Source organism: Muntiacus reevesi, chromosome 2 (assembly GCF_963930625.1).
Source record: "Muntiacus reevesi chromosome 2, mMunRee1.1, whole genome shotgun sequence".
Taxonomy (NCBI): domain Eukaryota; kingdom Metazoa; phylum Chordata; class Mammalia; order Artiodactyla; family Cervidae; genus Muntiacus; species Muntiacus reevesi.
The window spans coordinates 161,205,232-161,226,383 of NC_089250.1; the positions used below are offsets into that span (position 1 = coordinate 161,205,232).

Below are 21,152 nucleotides of genomic sequence, written 5' to 3' on the forward strand. Positions count from 1 at the left end.
AATGCAGTGGAGTGTGTTAAGTGTTACTTCAAATAATTACATTGTTGCTACTTCTATGTTGAAGCATGCTTTTAAAACACTGTATTCAATATTTACAATGTATATCATTTAAACTTCATGTAAAAGCATAGGTATGACTATCTGACTTTAATACAAACACCATACTTGGGATTTTCCCCCCAAAATGAAATGTAGTTTACTACAGTTTTAATTATGAACACTTTTTAAAGTTTTAAAAATATGTCTTAATGTGGACCACCAACATTTGCTCAAGTAAGTCAGACAATGCTGCTCCTTATTTAGGTTACAAAATTTCTTTTATCAGTCTGGTTTCAGTTTCTTTAGGCACAGAGAAAGTATTTCCTCCAAAGCGACTCCAAAATCATGCATTTCTTCTCAATATCACTTTTTTTTCCTGCTGACTTCGAATGTGGTCCACCTCGGGGGAGGGGAGGGGAGTATCAAAATTCAGGATGAACTTATATATGATTCCCAGTTTTTCATGATCCTCCCTTTTTTGCTCTTTTAAAAACACAGTGAGTTAAAATACTGAACAGCAAGATAAAAATGGAATAGTATCTAAGAATCAAAATGTATTACCCATTTCTCCTATTATATCAAAATTTGTAGTCAGAATTTTTTATTCACTTTATTTTAGTTTTTATACACAAAGAAAAATCATGTTCATATCCATCATGAACAAAAACTTAAAAAGGCAGAACTAGAAGACATGTGTCCTTCACCAAAGCAAAGCTGTGCTAAAGGTTCCAAACATTTCAATTTTTAAAATAAATATTTTCATTTTCCGATGTCTACTTTCATGTCTTCAGAGTGTCACAAAGAAACTGAAGCTATCATGAATTACATTTTGTTTAGAGTCCCCGCTCACTGTGTTTGGTAACTGGCCATGCCGTATCCAGCTTGGTTGGGAGGAGGTATTACCGGGGGAGGGGCTTGTCCTTGGGGAGGCTGAGCACCAAATCCACCCATCCAAGCAGCTGAGGGTGATTGACTTGGAAGAAAGAAAGAAAAAAAAAAAAACTTCAGCAAACACAAATAAAAAAATCATCTACACCTTTATACACAAATCAAGCAGAGCCTAATCACAGAACAGACAAGAAATCAAGATACCTACAACAAAGAGCAAAGAAATAAATGTTACATATCTAGCCACATATGCAAAATATATATTCTAATATCAGTCTTAAATTTTTGTTTAGACAAAATAATGTTGTCTGATAAATATCTCAAAGCTGATTTTTTTAAAAAAATGACAAATGATTCAACACATCTACCTTCCAAATATTGCACACATGGTAGATATGCGTATCAATTTATAAGCAATTTAAAAAACACATGTTTACATTGGAAGGGGGAGGAGCAACTGCTGAGAATGTACAAGGAACAACGCAATCGATTCATAAAATAAAAAGGGTAAGCTGCTTTGTATTAGATAAATCTTGGGAGACTTCTCACACAAGCTAATAGGTATAAAGTGTTAAATTTCTGAACATGAATGAGACAAAAGATCTTTTCCATGCAAAAGTAAATAAGTAGATAAAATGGAGTATTTAGAAATATAAGTCAAACTCTACCAACTGCTTATAGAGATAGTAGGACACTTCAAATGCTATCCCAACCTCCCTTTCCACCTAGATTATAAAAAGCAAAGTTTCAGCATTTTTCATAGTTTCTACAATGCTTATAATGCCATATTGTTCAGAGTATTTAATTTAAATAGATTCTCCCCAGGAAAATATACTTCTAGATTCCTTTTGTTGGAATTTTATCTGTTTCTACACTGGAAAAACTCAAACAACTTACTCTACTCCAAATCCTTGTTGATTCCATGGCTGCCCGTATACTCCATAAGGCGGTACTTGCCACCCATTTGCCATATACTGTCCATACTGTTGTGGGTTTCCATAAACTTGGCTCCACTGGCCCCACTGACTATAGTCAACCTAGGAAAAAGCAAATTACTGCTTTAGGAAACGAGTAAGAAACACAGTATTTGAAGAAAGTGGGAGACAAGGAAGAGAAAAACTAAGTAAGCACCCTTATGTGAATAGGACTCTGTTATTTATCATTGTCTAAGTTTATTGGGGTGGTGACACCTGTGAAAAGAAAGTATTAAGATTCAGTTAATACCGTAAAATAATCACTTTTGAAATAGCATTAATAAAATCAACTGAAAGCAGCTATATGCTTTATTTTTTGTTTGCTTTCTTTTACAGACTTTCTAAAGCTCTTATGTAGATATGTAAGATGGAAACCTTAAAAAGTGCTATGAAAAATCGAATTACCTGTTGAAAGTTTTTAGTCATATCAGGAGATTCTTTACCCCAATAGCATTTAACAACATGTCCTTCAATTGTAGTACCATTCACCGAAACAATAGCATGAGCCGCACTTTCATGGGTAGAAAATCTGAGAGAGGAAGAGAAGGAGGTTTGTTTTTTTTAAACTTAGTAATACAGAAACCCCTTAGTTTAAACCTATCAACTTGGTATTTTCCTAAAGCACATCATGTAGGCAGTTTAAAGTTCTATATTGCAAAGAAGTACTAAAATAACAAACACATACTTGAGGGGATCAAATAATATAACTGAAAGGAATGGATTAAGGTAGAATTATACCTGACAAATGAATAGCCCTTTTCTGGAAAAACTCGGATTTCCATAATTTGCCCAAATGGTGAGAAGGTCTGCCTCATAAGCTGATCTGAAAAATAAACGTACAAAAAATGTAAAATATTTAAGGTTCATGTTATCAAGAAATTACTACTAATGATGATGACGCTCCACAGAGAAGGGGACTAAGAAAAAAAGAGACACTATACCTGTTAAGCCAGAAGCAATTCCTCCGCAGTACACAGTACAGTTTTTTGGACTTGACTGGTTTACTACATCTTCAAATCTCAGCTGCTTAGTGTTATCTTTGTGCAGAAAGAAAGCAGTGTTGACAGTTATGCAGCATTATAAAATGGATTACTGTAATACTATAAAACTATGAGATATGCCTCACTGTGGGGAGAAACAGAACTTTTTTCTCCTTGACACTACTGATTTGATCTATAAAATCAGCTGGTTCACAGCTTCAAATATACTTACATCAAAGCCCAGTTATTTTCAAATAAATATATTGAAAATTAAATGAGTCTTACAACGCTAACAAAATTAAATTTTAAGAAATTAAGACTATACTAACAGATGATTCTGTGAAAGTATCCTTAAAAACATATAAAAGCAGACGTATCTTACTTTCTTGTGTACTTTTAGGTGCAGGGGGTTTACGTGTGGCCCAATTGGTTCTGATCTGACGACCACCCAACCACTGACCTCCCATATGCACAATTGCATTTTCTGCATCCTGTGAAGAAAAAAAAGAAAAGAGCGATTACCAACACAGAAAATAATGGTATACAAGACTAAGATGAAATAAAGTGTTGCCATTTCTGGAGACAAAAATCTTATCAGTAAGTGACTCATTACAGCAATGTTTATTTATAGATTTTAAGATACTAGGAACAGCATTTAAGCATCAAGGGAAATTTATAATTCAAACATGCAAGAAGAAAAATCACAATCCCATTGATAACCAAGAAAAAGGACACAGTTGTTCTTAAATATCTTGTTGATCTGTAACATAACTTTTACTGTAGAGTATCTAAAAACTCTTGATATTATGGTCTAAATCACCTTACCCCTTACCAAATCTACATTCTAATAGCAATGGATTATGATTACGACAGGGCTTCCCAAGTGATAGTGGTAAAGAACCCGCCTGCCAATGCAGGAGACCAAGAGAGAAGGGTTTGATCTCTGGATCAGGAAGATCCCTCGGAGGAGGACATGGCAACCCACTCCAGTGTTCTTGCCCAGAGAATCCCATGGACAGAGAGCCTGGGGGGCTACAGTCCTTGGGATCACAAAGAGTTGGACACGCCTGAAGCGACTTAGCACACACGTATGCACACGTGACTAAGACACAAGATTTAAAGCTTAAGACAGAAGAGCTGGAATGCTGTAAAACAAACTTTTTTTTTGGCCATGCCACATGGCATGCAAGATCTTAGTTCCCCAACCAGAGACTGAATCCATACGCTCTGCAGTGGAACTGCAGAGTCCTAATCACTGAAACGCCAGGGAATTCCCCCAAAATGAGTTTAGATTATAGTGGTTAATGTGCATTTGCAATGAATCTAAGCAAAAAAAGAATATGACTCCAAGGACTTCCCTGGTGGTCCAGTGGCTGGGATTCCAGGCTCCTAATGCAGGGGGCTTGGGACCAATCCCCAGTCAGGGAACTAGATCCTGCATGCCTCAAACTAAAGAGCCTGCATATGCAGGGAAAACTAGAAATCATACGTGCCCCAACTAAGACCTAGAACAGTACAAAAAAAAAATACAACTCTTGTCCCTTTATCTTACTGCTTCAATAAAACATGCAATTTGTTGTTGAAACTGTTTCAAAATGTTAATATCAAAGCCCACTGTATTATCTGATGTTACAGTTAATGCAAATGCTTAGATATTTGATGCCTTTTTCTTAAATACATGCAAATATCAATGTGAATTGCCTAAAATTTCATTTACATAACTTGCTGTAGTCATTACCATCCCAGCTACAAAGATACAGATAATATAATTTAAACGTTAAAATTGAGATTTTCATGGTTAAGACAAATATAATTTAACTTCCCTCCAAATTCTGAGATTAGCTCATGTGTCCTAATTTTGAGTTTTACTTCTAACACATCTTACCCATACCAAGTCGCAATATTCTTCCTTATAACCACCTTATGACCAGTCTATCTTTTCCCATTTATTTCCAAGCTTACGGAAAAAAAAAAAAAAAAAAAAAAAAACTATGCGCTATTACTCAAACAAAATCACACAATCATCGTGTTTGTTGTTAACATCCAAAAACATTTACTGATGACTGAATTTTGTATTAAATTCAAACTGAGCTGAAAGAACATACCAGTTTATTATAAAAAGACACAAAGCCATAGCCTTTGGATTTTCCAGTTGCCATGTCTTTAACTACTCGGGCATCCCTGTGAAAAGAAGCACAGCTAAATGAGGGAAGTGAGAGTCATCCTCAAAATAAAAACTAAAAGGAACCACACACACTGTATTGTGAGCATTTTTTTAAATAAAATTTCAGTTAGCCCTAATTAACTATAGCCATTCCTGAACTCTCCCTAACGCTTCTTTACCTGTTAGAAAAAAGCAGTAGGACAAAAACATGTAATAAACATGCAACCTAATCCAACAGCCTGTGCTCTCTAAACTAAATGCTCAAATCTGAAGATTAATAGGAACAATAGTTTCCTTTGCTAATATTCTATTGGCTAGTGTCCTCTAGGTTTACTGGTTCTATAAATTACTGTAACAATGCTAGCTACTTTACCATGCAAACTCTAAATAGTTAAATGTTTTCTGCCTAGTGATACCAAATATATGAAATATTAAAAAATTGAAAAAGAGGAAAAAATAGGAATTAAAAAGGCATACATGGCCTGTTAACAGATTTCTTTATTTTTCTTGGTCAATTCTCTACCATCATTTTGGAGTTTGGGCAGCTGTAAATTTTGAAAAATTGACATTTTCAGAAATTTAAGAAAGGAGAATAAAAAACTAACAACAATGCTAAGCACACCAGTACGAAAACAACAAATTTACACAGAAATTTTAGTGAGTAAGTTAAAATGATTGGAAATATAGAACTCCACTGAATATAGAATGTTAAAATGTAAATACTAAAATATGTATATATAAATAATGTATAATAATAATAAATAGAAATGAGAAAAAAATCTACAACTGAGTTCCAGTGTGCACAGTTCCTTGCAGTTAGCCTTCAAGATCCTGTCCATTCTTATGAGCAATTCTGCAAAATAACCAGAATGCTATTACTTTTAATTGTGACTTGGACTTTAGAAAAACTGCAGGTCTCAGGTATAAATAAAGATTGAAAAACAGCAACCTGTATTATTTTTTACACTGATTTTTAAAACAGTACTACTTACCACATTTATTAGAGATTAAAAAGCAAAGCATATATCAAAATAGAAAATTAAGAATTACATCTATCAAATAAAATCTATAGAACAACAAATTGTAGAGAGAAATATTGTTGTTCTTAGGTGAAACATATTTTTGTAAAGTACCAAAGCATTTAACTTAAATCTACAGGAAATAAATACATAAAATAATGTGATTTTAATTAGATAAATTGTGATAAACATTTAACAGAACTTGTAACCACTTTTAATTTTCCAATATATTAGATCAAGTAATAATACAGTAAAATCTGAGCATAAACTTTGTTTAAAAAAATAAATAGATCAAACCACAATTCAGCCCTAACTAGCAGAATCAAACACCACTAACAAAAAATAATTTACTAATAAATCCCACATTTATGGCTCAGACATTGAAACATTTTAATACTGTAATAGTGCTACTTTTCAGCTAAAATATCAAAACACATTTATCATTATAATAACATGTACATTTCTAATTTCACAATAAACCCAAGGATTTCCCTACTTTTCCACACTTATAAATTCCTTCTATAAAAGTTTAATACACAACCGAAATCACATTTAATCTTGGTTAACCTGTATCTTTAACTACCAAATTTTAAAAACATTTGACAAAAGCTAGACTTTATTAATAGGCATTACCACCCAAACATCTGCTTTAAATGTAACAAATAGAATCACTTAAAATTTTTTCACATGTTATACACAGGATTAGATGAAAACAAGACCCCAAAACATTGAAATGACATTAACATTTTCAACAACATCTACTAATCAAAAAAACCAAACAAACAACAAACAAAAAAAATCACACTAACTAGGGAAAGAAACTCTTAACTCTTATACAAGTTCATCATATACAATTTTGCCTATTGCTATTGAATATAATATTGATTATGATACTTACGATATTTTACCAAAGGGGGCAAATGCTGATTTGATATCTTCTGTTGTAATTTCTGGACTCAAATCTCCAACAAACACGTGGAAATGATCTGAAATCAAAGCATTTAGTAATCAAATATTTAAGAAGTCAGGGACAAACCTTTTTTAGGCAACACTAAAAGGAAGAAAAAGCCCTATGTGAGCTGGTAATGCTGCCAGGATAATTTCAGAACTCTTCCTTAAAATGCAGCAGGAGTACTTACTGGAAGTATCTTTTTTCTGGCTACTTGGTGTTGTTGCCCAGTTTACTTTGACCTCCTAAAAATAAAGATTATATTTCATAAAATTATTAGGCATGTCATTATGACTCATAACACTTACCACTTATTAAATCATTTATCAAGCAGAATGAATTTTGATAAAAGCACTAAGCTGAAGAAAACAAAACCATCACTTGGCAGAGCTGAGTATTTGTTTAGAAACTTGCTAGGAAAGAACACAAGCTCATCTGACGTGCAGAAAGACACACTCACAAGGCGCCATCACTCACTGTCTTACCTTTCCCAAAATTTTTCTCCCATTCATAGCAGCTAATGCAGCAGCTGCATCTCTGTGTTCATAAAATTCCACAAAGCAATATGGGTCATTGCTTGTATGCTGCAAAACAGAAAATCCAACAGAAGAGTTGACCCTTCTGCTATCGGGTTGCTGAGAAGAAAATCCAGGAAAAAACATTACTGATAGCTAGGAATGTATGAGGTGAGACTGTATAAGCTTATGAAAGCCTAACACTTTACAAAGCCTAACACTTTTTAAGATTTACACCTATACCTGGCTTTGCACCTCAGAATATTGTTGTACTCAAACAAAACTACAAAGCAGTAGAGAATCATGACTATCAGTATTAAATAAAAATATAGGATTCTGGTGAAATATGTTAAATATAAAACAGAAGTTTATACTAAACAAAACCTCAAGCTCAGATCTGAGAGATGAGGACCACTCCTTACCACTGCTCTCCTCTCCCAACATTATTTTCAAAGGGATGAACTCTATTTACGCATCATAATCCTTCATAAACTCTATCCCACGACTATAAAAAAATACAGAAATGAACCAACTTTACTCCTGATCGAAACTAGGATTAGTACTATACATGATGAGACAAGATTATGTATTTCTCTGGATAAGGAAGGAATAAGAATGGAAACCGAAAAATCTCAGATTTATAATCAACTGTTGAAATGAAATCCCTTTCAAAAGCTTTGAAAGCACTGGAGATTCTGTTCACTTTGAATTTGGTCTTCCAAAGACCAGAAAAATGTACTAGTGATTAAGAAAAGGTTTTCTGAAAATGTGTCTGAATAAAATACTCCAAGGCAAAGCTACGATTTTACATCAGAAAATGCCAATACAAGAGTGAGTGTCTAATACAACACCAATAAAAACTAAATAGCAATATCAAATTATCAACAATAAACAACCAAAAAAACACAACAATATAAAACAAAGTACCTAAATTTTAGCAACTATATCACCTATGAACCAAAATGGAAATGAATTTTTATAAGATGGCCACCTATAATGAAGAGCTATACAATTGTACAAATATATTTTTTACGTAGGCTAAAAATATTCATCACTGTTCCATGTAAAATATACTAAAAATAATATTTAAAATGTGGCAATTCCAGTTACACTTACAAGGGATTAAAAATACCAGATAAAATTAAGCTCTTTTCAACAACCACTGTTTTTCATTCCAGGAAAGTTTCAGAAGAAAAATCCAAAATAAGACATCTAAAACAATAGTGGTGAAGCAACTAGAAGGCATTTCCTTAAGGGAAAAAAAGTGTAATCGTTAATACTGACAAGAAAACTACGGGCTCTCATACAAAAACCTATTGTTGTAGCCACGTGAACGTGAATGTTGTATTTGCGAGGCAGAGAAAGGAAATAGGGGGAAAGACTCCAAAGAGAAAAATGCATTCAAATTCCTTTTGTGAAAAAGAGTTGACATTTACCAGTAACATTCATTGAAGAAAGGATTTCAAAGTAAGTAAGAGGCTAAATCTGTGCTAGTCAGCTTTCCTCCTCACCCTACCTCTTTTGCCCTGATGGTCTCTAATGAAAACATGGGTAACTAGTAAAACGTGCAGGAATCCAATGGTAGAAGTATTCTTAACGATTACAGGCTTCAGGTAACTAGTCTACTTGTGCATACTGATCGCAAATTTATCTAACCAGTAGTAGGCCAGGTCCCATTCAATGTACATACATACTTGTGTACACACACTCTTAGATATTCATATCACACTGCATTTCGTCTCACTTAAGACACCATTGACTATTTTTGTCACTGTCAGAGATGTTAAAATTTTTTAACATTTGCCTTAGAATTGGTAATATAATACTAAATTATAGTATATGGAGGCGGAGCTTCCCAGGTGGCCCAGTGGTAAAGAACCTGCCTGCCAATGGAGGAGCCCTTAAGAAAGTCAGGTTTGATCCCTGGGTTGGGAAGATCCCCTGGAGGAGGGCGTGGCAACCCACTCCAGTATCCCTGCCCAGAGACTCCCGTGGACAGAGGAGCCTGGAGGGCTACAGCCCATGGGGTGGCAAAGAGCCAGACACGACACAGCACCTGAGCACACACACACACAGGGAAAGCAGCTGGAGTCCAAGATACAGTACCTAAAGCAGAACACCATAAGGGCAAGAAAGAGCTTTCTCACACACTGAAATGAAATTCATGAAAGGAAACCAATAGTCGGCAGCAGAGGCCAGGGCCTTTGAAAGCTTTCCATTTACACCACTACCAAGGGACACCACGGGGGCTTCCCTGGTGGCCCAGCGGTTAAGACCCACGCTTCCAATGCAGGGGGCATGGGTTAGAGCCCTAAGATACCACATGCTGTGCAGCCAAAGGAAAAGAAGTTTAAAATCGACTGTGTCCTTACCTTCAGGTTGTCACCAATTTTTGTTGGATGACATAAATATCAAAGCAGAGAAATATGAGACTTTAAAACTATTTACAAGTTCAAGTGTAGGAGTTATAGAATATGGATAAATTATCAAAGTTCACTTCAAACCCTTCCACCCTCAAGTGGCTGATTGTGCATACAAGTTAATAAAAACAAACAAACATCAAATGTTTCTCAAAACACTTTCTAGTGACTTTCCACTTTCTCACATTCCATTCTTTCCCAAACACACTCCAACCAGTTTCTAACCCAACCATGGCAAGGAAATTTTGTGCTGAGTTCACCAATGACCTCTCTGCCATCTTTGTGATCCCTTTTCTTCTTCATCTTGACCTTCAAGCAGAATTCAACACAGTTGACAACTCTCCTCCTCTTCTAAATATTCTCCTCTAGATTCCACCATATTCTCTTGGTTTTCCTATTTCCTCATTGGAAATCTTTCTAAAGGCATTTTTCCCCCTTAACTCAGACTATTACTGTCACTTACGTGTTGAGGAGGGCCTGGCATGCCGCAGTTCACAGGGTCACAGAGTTGGACATGACTTAGCAACTGAACAGCAGGTGCCGAGATGCACCAGGGCTCCTATGCCCCTCTACTCTCTTCTCTCTCGGCGCTCTCTAGATCTACCAACTACATCTTATCCAGTCCCATGGCTTCAAACAATACTGCAAGCTAGTATTATCAGTACTGGTCTCCCTGAAGTTCCAAAATGTTTATCCAACTGCCTACACATAATGTCCATTTATTGATACATGTCTACAACACATCTTAAATTGAACACTGCCAACACAGTGAGTGATTCCCACCACTCCCCCATCCATCCCATGCCCCCTTCAGTCATGCCCATTTTAGCAAATAAACAGCATTACCATCCACACAACCACAAACAAGAATCTTAGGGGTTTTTCTTGATGTCTTCATTTCCCTGTGTCCCATGGCCAACCCAGTGTTATCGACGCTGCCTCCAAAATACATCTCAAATTTATCTACCTCTGCTTCTGTGGCTACCGCTCTAAAGAACAAGTCCCCCACAGCATCTCTTACCTTGATTAGTGAAATGAACACAGCTCGTTTCCTTCTCCTCCTGCCCTTGCCCCCTACAATCCATCCTCCATACAACAGTCATTTTATAGTCACCTTTAAAATGCATGCAAGACTAGAGAAAGTCCAAGCCCCTCAATGAAGACCCAGCACAGCCTCTCCCCCGAAATCAAACAGGAATACTTTACCATCCTACCTAAAGCCCTGGGTGCAACCACAATAAAATCCAAGTGCCCTGTCATGACCGGCACTGCCCTATTGATTCCCAAACCCTGCCTGCCTACTCATTTCCCACCATTCACCAGGCTCCAGCCACCCTGGTCTTTGGTTCCTCAAACACCCAAGTTAACTACCAACTCAAGGCTTTTGTATGGGTTGTTCCCTCTGCCTCCAGCTCGTAATGCAGACAGCACCATCTTGTTATTCCCATCTCAGCTCAAAGAGGTGATGATTTCTGACAGCAATCATTACCAGGTTGGTCCCATACCCAGTATCCACAATCTGAAAAAGACTCATTTGATCCTTTAAAATTTGGCTGAGTCAACTGCCCACTGACAAGAGAGATTTCTGGATCACAGACCATAACCAAAAAGTCTCAACATTCAATTAGGCAACTTTCGTTCCCGTCTCCTTACGAACCTTTATTACATTCACAAAACAGATGCCAACAGCAGCAGGACGCCTCCCCTCACCACCCAGGCTACAGGGCACCAACACGCCACTCGTCATCACGGAACTGTTTTATTCTCTTCAAAGCTCTTATCCCTATCCGGAATTACCGTTCACGGCTTTCCACAACAGTTTACTGTTGTTGACAATGCTCTCATTAATATGTGAACTCTGGGCACCTTGCTGGTCTAGCTCCGCAGTATGTCCCCAACGCTCTGAACGATGCCAAGTACAAAGTAAATGTTTAATGAATGAAAAGAAAGAATGAGTAATAATCAAAGACAGGAAGGAAAGAAGAGAGATCATTATTGTCAGGAAGGAAGATCCAAAGGCTACTTGGCTTTACAGGTGTTTAAGTTTCTGCAGTCTCAGAACATCACACCAACTCCTCAACCAGCTCTGGTCCCTGCTGAATGCTCCTGCCTCATCTCCTGGGATCTCAGAAGACGAATCCCATTCCAAACTCAACCGTGTTATGGTTTTTATTTTTCCCTCAATCTCACAACAACTCCTGCTCTCTGTCTACCGGACTGGATCAACATTCTTCTCTCTACCTGGATTCCCTTCTTCCTGGATTGCTATCTAGACAGTTTCCACTATCCTTTCTGGTTTCGCCTAAGACGCTGAATCCTCCAAGAAGCCTCCTCTGCCTGAAGACTGTGGACCTATGTGCTCCTAGAGCACTTGAAATGCTCGGTGTCCGCAGCGTTTCCTACCCTGTATCATTAGTGCCTGTTAACACCTCCGTCTCCCTCATTAGACTGGAAATTCTCTGGGGCCGGAACTGTTTTATTCACCACTGTATCCCTAGCGCTTACCATGGTACCTGGCACAAACTGAACAGTCCCCCCTCCCCCAAAAAAGTGTTAACAAATAAAAAAGAAGAGAATAAACTGAAACACAAGTCATTGACCAGGAAAGTATAAAAAGTAAGATTTTGGGGGGGGGGGGGCGGGAAGGAAAACAAATTAACAATTCAAGTCAAACTCCTACCTTCATCAAGTTGTTCAGTCAGCATTTACTAAAAATTAAAAATGTTCAAGATGCTTATGTGGTACTATGCTCATAATGACCCAATTTTCTACACACACCCATCCCTGGGCTCCAAACGTAATGTTCCTACTGTAAACAGATGAAAGATCACCTAGTTTTTCAGTATTCTGAGATAAGCTCTAACAATTTTTTTATAAGCAGCATCACCTGAAGACAGCATCATCATGAAGGACTATTTGAAAATAAGGGCGCAGAAACTTTGTCCTCTCAACTTCTAAACCTAGTTTGTCAGTCAAATCAAGTAAGTCAACACAACAAACACTAATCTCTACATCTAGTAACCTGAGGCTTAAAATGATACAAATCAACTCATGTATCTCAAAATGTTAAACATTATGCTAACTGTCAGCACGTGGAACTGGGAAGCTCTTACCTCTGTGATCATTTTACAGCTTTTACAGGGTCCAATCTGACTGAATAACTGAAGAATAAGAACTTCTGTCACATCTCTGGAGAGGTTACCTACGTATCTGTATAGGAAGAGAAAAAAAATAAAACTATTAGCAATTTCCCTTCAGCTCTGGCTCTAAAGCATTATCATTTACACATTATCTTTTATTTCAACTTCCTCTCTCTTCAATAAAATTTTTCCAATTAAGCCTCATTCTTTGCATGTAAGATTAACTCTCACCTAGAAAAGCATAACTGTTCTTAGGGCACTACAGTATCACTTCAAAAGAGCAAATCAATGTGATTTTGCATACCCCCAAAAGCATATTATTCTGTAGCCTATATATCATTTTCTCATCTGTTAGAATAAAAATAATAATTTAAACCAGTCTCAAGAAAACTACAATGTTTAGATGTGAAACACAATTCAAAATAATGTATAACACACACAGTACCACAAATATTGACTCATTAAAACACCCAATCATAGAGGGGTATCAGATATAAGGTTAGTTAATCTTAGACCCTCAACCAAAGCAATTACATGAACAAAGAACAGAATCAAAGTTATAGCAAAACACACAAGAAATTGAAGGATTTTGTTCTGTCTTGGTAATAAGACTATCATTGATGGTATGTCTTCATTATTTTGTTTCAGGAGAGCAGGGTAAAATAACAAAATTTCCTCATCTAAAATGCATCAGAATCAGCAAAATACATCTTTATGTAGATAACAAAGCAAATATAAAGATTTCTCTAGAAATTCAGAAAAAATTACAGACAAACTCAGGCATACTTTTGACTGTAACATATCTAATATTTTGTGTTTTTTTTTTAATTACAGGTTGAATATATATATTTTGTAGAAGAAATTTAATATACAGGTTAAGTTTAAAAGAAAAGAACACTGCCACTCAAAGATGACCACCTTGTATCATGGGCCCATCTCAATTTAGCTGAATAAATTTTTTAAGTCTTTCCGGTACTCAGTGTATAATTCCTAAAACTCACATCTGCCATGAGCCTCATAAACCAAACAATATTTGTAAAATTTAAACACTGTTTCTTCTGGAAAGGAAAATAAGCTTTATTTTCCTAACTGTAATATATAACATCTGGAAACAATGGATTGAGACCAATATAAGCCTTGCATCTACAGTTGCCATAGTTTAAGTAGGGACACTTTGAAAGGGAAAACAGGACTGAGAAAGGTAAGGTTAAGTGTTAAAAAAAGAAAATCTGATTAAGAATGAACAGCAATTTTCTTGTTTATCTAAGAATTTCATCCTAATGGGTCCTAATAACTTTTAACACACTCTAAAAATGAAACATAAGTCCAATGTTACTTGAATGGAAGACTAAACAAGTGACAAACTGGTTTAGGTCCACTATGTTACCTTTTTTTGTTACATTTACAGTAGAGCAGACCCATGAGTAGAATGTGCAGGACACACTCCTAGCAGCAGTGAAAGGTTACAGACTTTTGAGCTAGCCAGACAATCACCTGTCTCCTTTTTTTTTTTAAACCCATAGGGGTTTGTGAGTCTGTATCCTTGGAATTTTTTATACAAGGTAGACCTAGCTATAAAGAACAGTGACCTTGGTCTCTGAAGTGTCAAAACTCATCTAACCTAAAATAGTAATAGTTAGCTCATTTCTAAGTGGGGAAGGAAATGGCAACCCACTCCCATATTCTTGCCTAGAGAATCCTATGGACAGAGGAGCCTGGTGGGCTGCTGTCCATAGGGTCGCAGAGAGTCGGATACGACTGAAGGGACCTAGCATGCATGCATGCATTGGAGAAGGAAATGGCAACCCACTCCAGTGTTCTTGCCTGGAGAACCCCAGAGACAGGGAGGGGAGCCTGGCGGACTGCCGTCTTTGGGGTCGCACAGAGTTGGACACGACTGAAGCGACTTAGCAGCAGCAACAGCAGCTCATTTCTAAGAGAATAGAGTTTCACGTATCAAAGCTAACTAGTAACAAAGTAAAAAATTATTGCTTTTATGTAACAAATTGTAAATGATTTAAATAATTTTAAGTTTGTATGAGTGTTTAAACAGCTTTCCAGGAAAAACTGCATGGGCATCCTGTTTCATAGGATCTTTATTCCAAGTCAATCTATTTCTAATCAATACAGATTCTGAAGAATTTCTAGAGGCACATTTAGATATGTTAATTTACATTTCGAGCAACAAAGAGCAAAAGGTTAATTTAAGTTTAGAATGTCATGAAATACTTATAGAAAAGAGTCCAGTTTTAAGGTTTCCTATTTTTCAAATATTTTCACTAAAAGTTCAATGGTAAAGGAGCAAACTTCAGAAGCTAATATAAAAATGACCTTCCTTAACCACATGTAGGACATCTGAATCTGACAGGATAAAAAGGATATAATTCAACACATAATTTCACCTAAATTATACCCAAATCTCAAGACTGCCTTTTCCTTCACTCAGAGTTCTGTAATTCATTTATCTACATTTGCCTGCATCCTCCATACAACTTAATACAGAAATACTTCACAACTTTTAAAACACTGTACTATACAGTTTAAGTACCTTGACATTATCATAAAGTTATCTGTCCCAAAATAAATACTAACAAAAATATTCAAGGCTTGACCTGGCAAAAATATCACATCTTGGTAATATACTGAAATATTACCCTTTTTCCTTCTAAATTATATGTCATTTCTACACTTTCTTTCTGCTTTGGTTATGAGGCAGTCAACATAGTCTAACGTTCCAAGGATTTAAATATAAATTTTCTAGTTGAAGAACACAGAATAACAGAAAAAGACAAATGGCTCAAATGCTTGTATCTGGACAATTCAAAGAGAAAATACTTAGGAAATTCTAAAACACTTTTTAACTCAAGGTGGGGAAAAAGCATACGTTTGGTCTGTTTTGTCTTCAAGAACAGGAACTGTAGGAATTAACACGTTAAAAATGGAAAATAGTGTCTTTATCCCTAACCTCAGGGTTAAAATCAAATTTGAGACTAGAACTTGGCAGTTTCACAGTAGGCAAAAGTCCACATTGCCAAACTACTTCCTATGTCGAACTGGGCAGAATTTTAAGAACATCATGCCTTTCAGAAGACTAATCACACTTTCCATCCTGACTCTGCTCTCACTCTGAAAAGGTTAGCCCTACAGAGGCCAAAATTATCAGTTCTTTTACACAAGATGCTATGGCTAAGTAACATTTTTGGTTTTGTTCTTGCAAATTCTTATGTAAGAGAAGATTTTGCAACAATATCCTTCAATGGGCCTCTAATGAACTGACCAATTTATCAATATTTCATTTTAGGAAGGAGGCAGGGCAGAAGAAAGGTACAGGAAGTATAAGTGAACTGACCAACTATATAAGGAATATTAACACACATACACATACATTTTAGAGAAACAGAATATGATTAAATTGAATGAGAGGCTTAATTTAATTACAGGCCCAATACAGCCAAACCCTTGGTACAGCTAATCAATTTTATAATAGGATTTAATAGTATTTACTTCTGTTATTGCCCTTGGATGGTCAAATTATACCCTAAATCAATGGTTTATTTCCTCCTTTTGACCGAGTCTCTATTGGGAAGAAAACAGTCTAAAAGATGGCTCTGTACAACATGGTATAATCCCAGATCCACAATTCCTATTCATTGTGGTACATCGAATAGATGAAGAAAATAAAACTACAGTAGAACATCATTACAATTTAATGCTGTATAACAGATTCAGAAATACCATGGATCAAATCACTGCACTCAAAGTTATCCACAACACAAATCTGAAATGTGAATCCTACAAGGTAGGTGTTGGGCAGTCCCCTTCCAACACCAGTTTTACACAGAATTTTCCTCATTTGTTTTTTCAGATCTCAAATTACCCAATATATATTAGCTCCCCCCACCCCCCACCCCGCAAATGTCAAATAAGAACAAAGAACATCAGAAAACAGACCTTCAAAGCAACTATATGACAAACTTTAGGCTCAACATCAAAGCAATTCTATATCACTTTAAATACCATCAAATAAATTAGTAATACTGTAGGTAATGAATATTTAAAGACCTACCTAGGCTATAAACACCATATTGTTTTCTGATGATAGAACCATATGTCTTAGCTTGTGTGTGTCTGCAGGAAAAAAACCTCACTAGTAACACACAGGCATTTTAAGGAAACAGTTTAAGATAAACTTTGTTAAGAGTACATTGTTTTAAAACATACCAACCACTTTAAAGCCCAAACCAAAGATCACAATGTAAAATAAAAGAAGGATCTGCATAAATAAACAAAACCCCTACTAGATATCAATCTCTAAAGTCACCTTCAAATTTTTCATCATGTTACTTGTATCTAAAAGAACCTTTTGAGAATACATAAAATATGCATTACTTTTATTAAAATCTGACAAAAATGTAATTGTGAAACATTCGCTTTTATCTCAAATTGTACGTTTGAGGTTTAAAATATATATATATATATAAATCAACAGACCACACCATATATGACCATGTCTGCCTACATGTAATTTTAAACCGATCAAGATTTCTTAAAAAATGGACTTAATATTAAATTTAGTGAAAAGAAGTAAAATCATTGTAAAATATTTGAGTACCTCTTACGTTCCAGGCAGGGGTAAGACCTAGGAAGATGTAGCAGTCCTTGTCTAAAAAAAAAAAACAACAAACCTTCCCATGGAGAAGAGTGGGAGAAGGAAAAAGGAAGACTAGCAAACATGCTGCCATCTGACATACGGGTACAACCAAGCTCAAGGGGCTTCAGTACTTAATGTATACATGTCACAGTTTTAGACAGCTGTAAAGATACTGAGAAAGAACAGGAGTTTGGAGAAGGTCGAGGTAAGAATTCTTAAGTGACAAAGAAATTAGTCTGTACAGTAAGGTCTGACAGGGATGGAAGAGAAGGCAGGGGCAAAGTAGTTACAAGAATTAAAGGTACTGCAATAGCATTTTACTTAGCATGACAGAACCCAGGGATTCTTCATAAGGGACACAGTTAAAGTGAAACTTGTCTGGAGAATTTACCAATTATTCAGTAGCTATTATGATGCAATGATGACATTTCAGAGTTTTAAACACAATGTAACTTTTCTCTTTGTTAAATACATGCTTGCTTGCTAGGCCTAAATTCAGCCTTCCCAGATGCTTCCTTCCAAGAACACATTGCTAACTAAATCCCAAGTCTTGGCTTCAACAGATGTCAAGAGGACAAATTTCAAGTTTGTCCCAATTCTCTCTTCTGGGAAAAGACAGCAGAAATGGAAGACAGCACAAAACATACACTGAAAACTTCCATTAAGCAGGCTTTTCAATCAAGCATTTGATGTGCTTAAGCTGGCCTCAAATTCTCAAAAAGAACAGCGGATACTTTAGGGAGACATTAAAGAATCAGGAACAAAAAAAGTGTAATCTCCCCCCTCCCAACAAGACAAGAAGCCAAACTTGTACCAATACTGAACACAGATATATGCCTTCTTGACTGAACACACTTTCCTTGCTAGGAGTAGAGAAGAGAAACTGGTCAAACTTCCTGAGTACCCATCCACCTTCGTCTACTCCCCCCAAAGTAATTTCCCCATCAGATAGTACAGCCAAGTGGACTATGATCCTATCAATACCAGGCAGAGGCAAGAGAAAACAAAGCAGCGACCTGACTGACTCCCTGCACTGGAAGCAGGTGTGCTGAGCTTCGAAACGTTAGGAAAACCCAAGGTACCCAACTTAGACATTTAACTAGGAATTACTCACACTTACAAAAAAAAAAAAAAAATTTTTTTTTTTTTTTTTTCAGGAAAAAAGGAAAGGAATGCCACACTATTTGCAAAGGAATGCAAATGCTGAGTCATCACTCCTCAGTAGAAAGGCAAGGAAACTCGAAAAAGCGATTGGAAGATGAAATTCATTCATTACACTGGGCTTCAGGTAAAGAGAGACAGCAAGATCGAAGAAAGAGCGCTCAAAAGACACACATCGAAGAAAGATCTGATTAAAAAAACAAAAACAAAAAACCTCTACTTATCCAACTCTGAAGGTCTCGACCCAAGAAACAGATTAGAAGGAGGTAACACCAACGAGAGCAAAAGCAGTTTAACAACTGGTTGTCAGTTTAGCGTAGGTAGCGCTCAAAGTAAACTTCATCATCCAAGAAGGGAAAAGATGCTCCGGCGGCAAGAGGCATCCCTTTCTCACTCTCAAAGTAGCGGGCGCTGGGCGAGTGTTTCTGACAGCGTGGGCGCGGGCACGTGGGGCAGAAAGAGAGTAGGGGCTAGAGATGCGGGCGAGCGTCCGGCTCCCTTCGGGAGTTCAACTTAGGGAGAAGAGCCGGCAGCGACTGGAGCCGGGGACGTGGAGGGCGCGAGTGCCGACTCCTCGCGACCCACAAGGAGAGGCGGCTGCGATCCCACCCCCAGGCCCACCCCCACCAGGCCCGGCCCCCATGGTCGGGCGGGGATGGGGGGGACCCGCAGCTCCCGGCCCAGCCCAGGGCTCCCAAAGCAGACTGAGAGCAGGAGCTCTCCCGGGCCTGACAGGTTCTGCCGTGCAGAAACCCAGCTTAAGAAGGGGGTGCAAAGAAGGGCGCGAGAGGGAAAGGTCAAAGCTAGCCCCGGACCCTAGGAAGTGACTGTGTTTGGGGGGGAAGGGAGGGCTTCCCTTCCAAGGAAAAAAGGGACAGATGAGGAATGCACTTCGCGTCCGCGCCACCGCGGCCAGGGATCCACCGAGAAGTCCCAGCTTCGGCCCCGCGCTCCTGCTCCCTCCCACAGCGTCCCGCGGTGCCAGGGGGCCTCCCAGCGCCTGGCACCCCCTCCGTCTCGGGTACTCACAGAGTCCGGGGCTGCCCGTCGTCTTCCATCATGGTGGGTGCGACGGAGCGATCCCGGGACAAGGGGGAGGGCAGGGCCGGGGAGGGGAGGGGGTGGGGAGGAAGGGGAGGGGGGCTCCGGGCACCGGCTGGGGACAGAGGAAAAGGCACCGAACCCTGCTCTCGGGCTTTCTCCCCCCAGCCCGCTCCGGACACTGCGCTCCAACCAGGAGGAGCAGGAGGAGGAGGAGGATGGACAAAATGGCCGCCGCCACCAGCCAGGCAGGAAACGGGGCAGAGCGCAGGCGCGGCCCGCCAGGTCACTGCTGAGGCCGGCGGCGACGGCCTGCAAGGGGGATCGTTAAGAGGGGAGGAAAACGGGCCGCTAAGGGAGCCCGGTGCGGTGTCACGGCTAACCACGTCGTCGCTGTGCGCCGGCCGGTCGGCGAAACCCAGCCAGCTCGAGTCAGAAAAAAAGAGAGAGAGAACCGCCGGGAAGCTGATGTGTCTGGGAATTGTGGTCCTAGAAATGAGAGAGGGAGTCTCTTCTCCAGGGGACTTCTGGGAACTGTAGTCCAAAGGAGACGGCCGGCACCAGCGGGGCGCTGGGACGCGGAGAAGAGACTTCTGGGTAGTGTAGTCGTCTGTGAGGCGTGCGGCGACCAGGAAGTCGGAGTGCTGGAAGGGGAGCGGGGGCAGAATAAAAGCTACACTAAGAGGCGGGGACTCGAGGTGGGGGAAAGCCCCGTCTCGGAGGTAGACTACAAGTCCCAGAGTGCCTCGCGCTGGGGGCTGTCCTAGCACTGCTCCTGGCATTTTAAGGCTTTTCGGTTGGCTCTGCGGGAGCTACCGCTCCGCCTCCATCCAGCTTGAGAGCGGTTTCTTCAATTGCGGCTAAAGGCAGGGCTCTGACTCCGCGTGGTGTCCGAGCCCTCAGGGGCTTTCTGGCCCCACAGTATTAACCAAAGCGGCCGGCCTCTTATAATCAACCGCTACCCCCGCGCGACGGGTGAAGGGGATAGAGTGGACCTTGGACCCGCGCTGAGCTGCAAGCTACGCTCGCCGGGGCCTCCCTCCGACTTTCCCAACTGCCAGTCGCGTCCTTTGGACGCGTTTTCCCTCAAATAGGTATTCGAGCCTGGGTTGGTAGCATGTAAATTGCTTTGGGGGTTATGCCCAGTCGTGTTCGACTCTCTGTGACCTCTGTAGCCCGCCAGGATCCCCTGTGCACGGGATGTTCCAGGC

The 21,152-nt window shown here is 38.8% G+C and overlaps 1 protein-coding gene across 8 annotated transcripts; it reads right to left on the reverse strand.

Annotated features, from left to right (window-relative positions):
* Positions 1-633: 633 nt before the first annotated feature.
* TIAL1 (TIA1 cytotoxic granule associated RNA binding protein like 1) lies at positions 634-20,428 on the reverse strand. Of its 8 annotated transcripts, none has more exons than XM_065923435.1 (13): positions 19,930-19,990; positions 17,155-17,216; positions 13,062-13,158; positions 7,499-7,648; positions 7,204-7,258; positions 6,963-7,050; positions 4,987-5,062; positions 3,264-3,372; positions 2,843-2,938; positions 2,640-2,724; positions 2,307-2,430; positions 1,825-1,964; positions 634-1,012 (listed from the first exon to the last, which is right to left on the reverse strand). In XM_065923435.1, exons 3-13 carry the CDS (start codon positions 13,071-13,073, stop codon positions 886-888), a joined length of 1,062 nt encoding a protein of 353 aa, XP_065779507.1. In that variant the 5' UTR covers positions 13,074-13,158; positions 17,155-17,216; positions 19,930-19,990; the 3' UTR covers positions 634-885. The 8 variants fall into 8 exon arrangements, with proteins under 8 accessions (XP_065779507.1, XP_065779503.1, XP_065779502.1 ...); XM_065923431.1 differs by lacking the exon at positions 17,155-17,216 and adding an exon at positions 17,701-17,751 and having other exon boundaries at positions 7,499-7,597; positions 19,930-19,976; XM_065923430.1 differs by lacking the exon at positions 17,155-17,216 and adding an exon at positions 17,701-17,751 and having other exon boundaries at positions 19,930-19,976.
* Between the last annotated feature and the right edge of the window lie 724 nt (positions 20,429-21,152).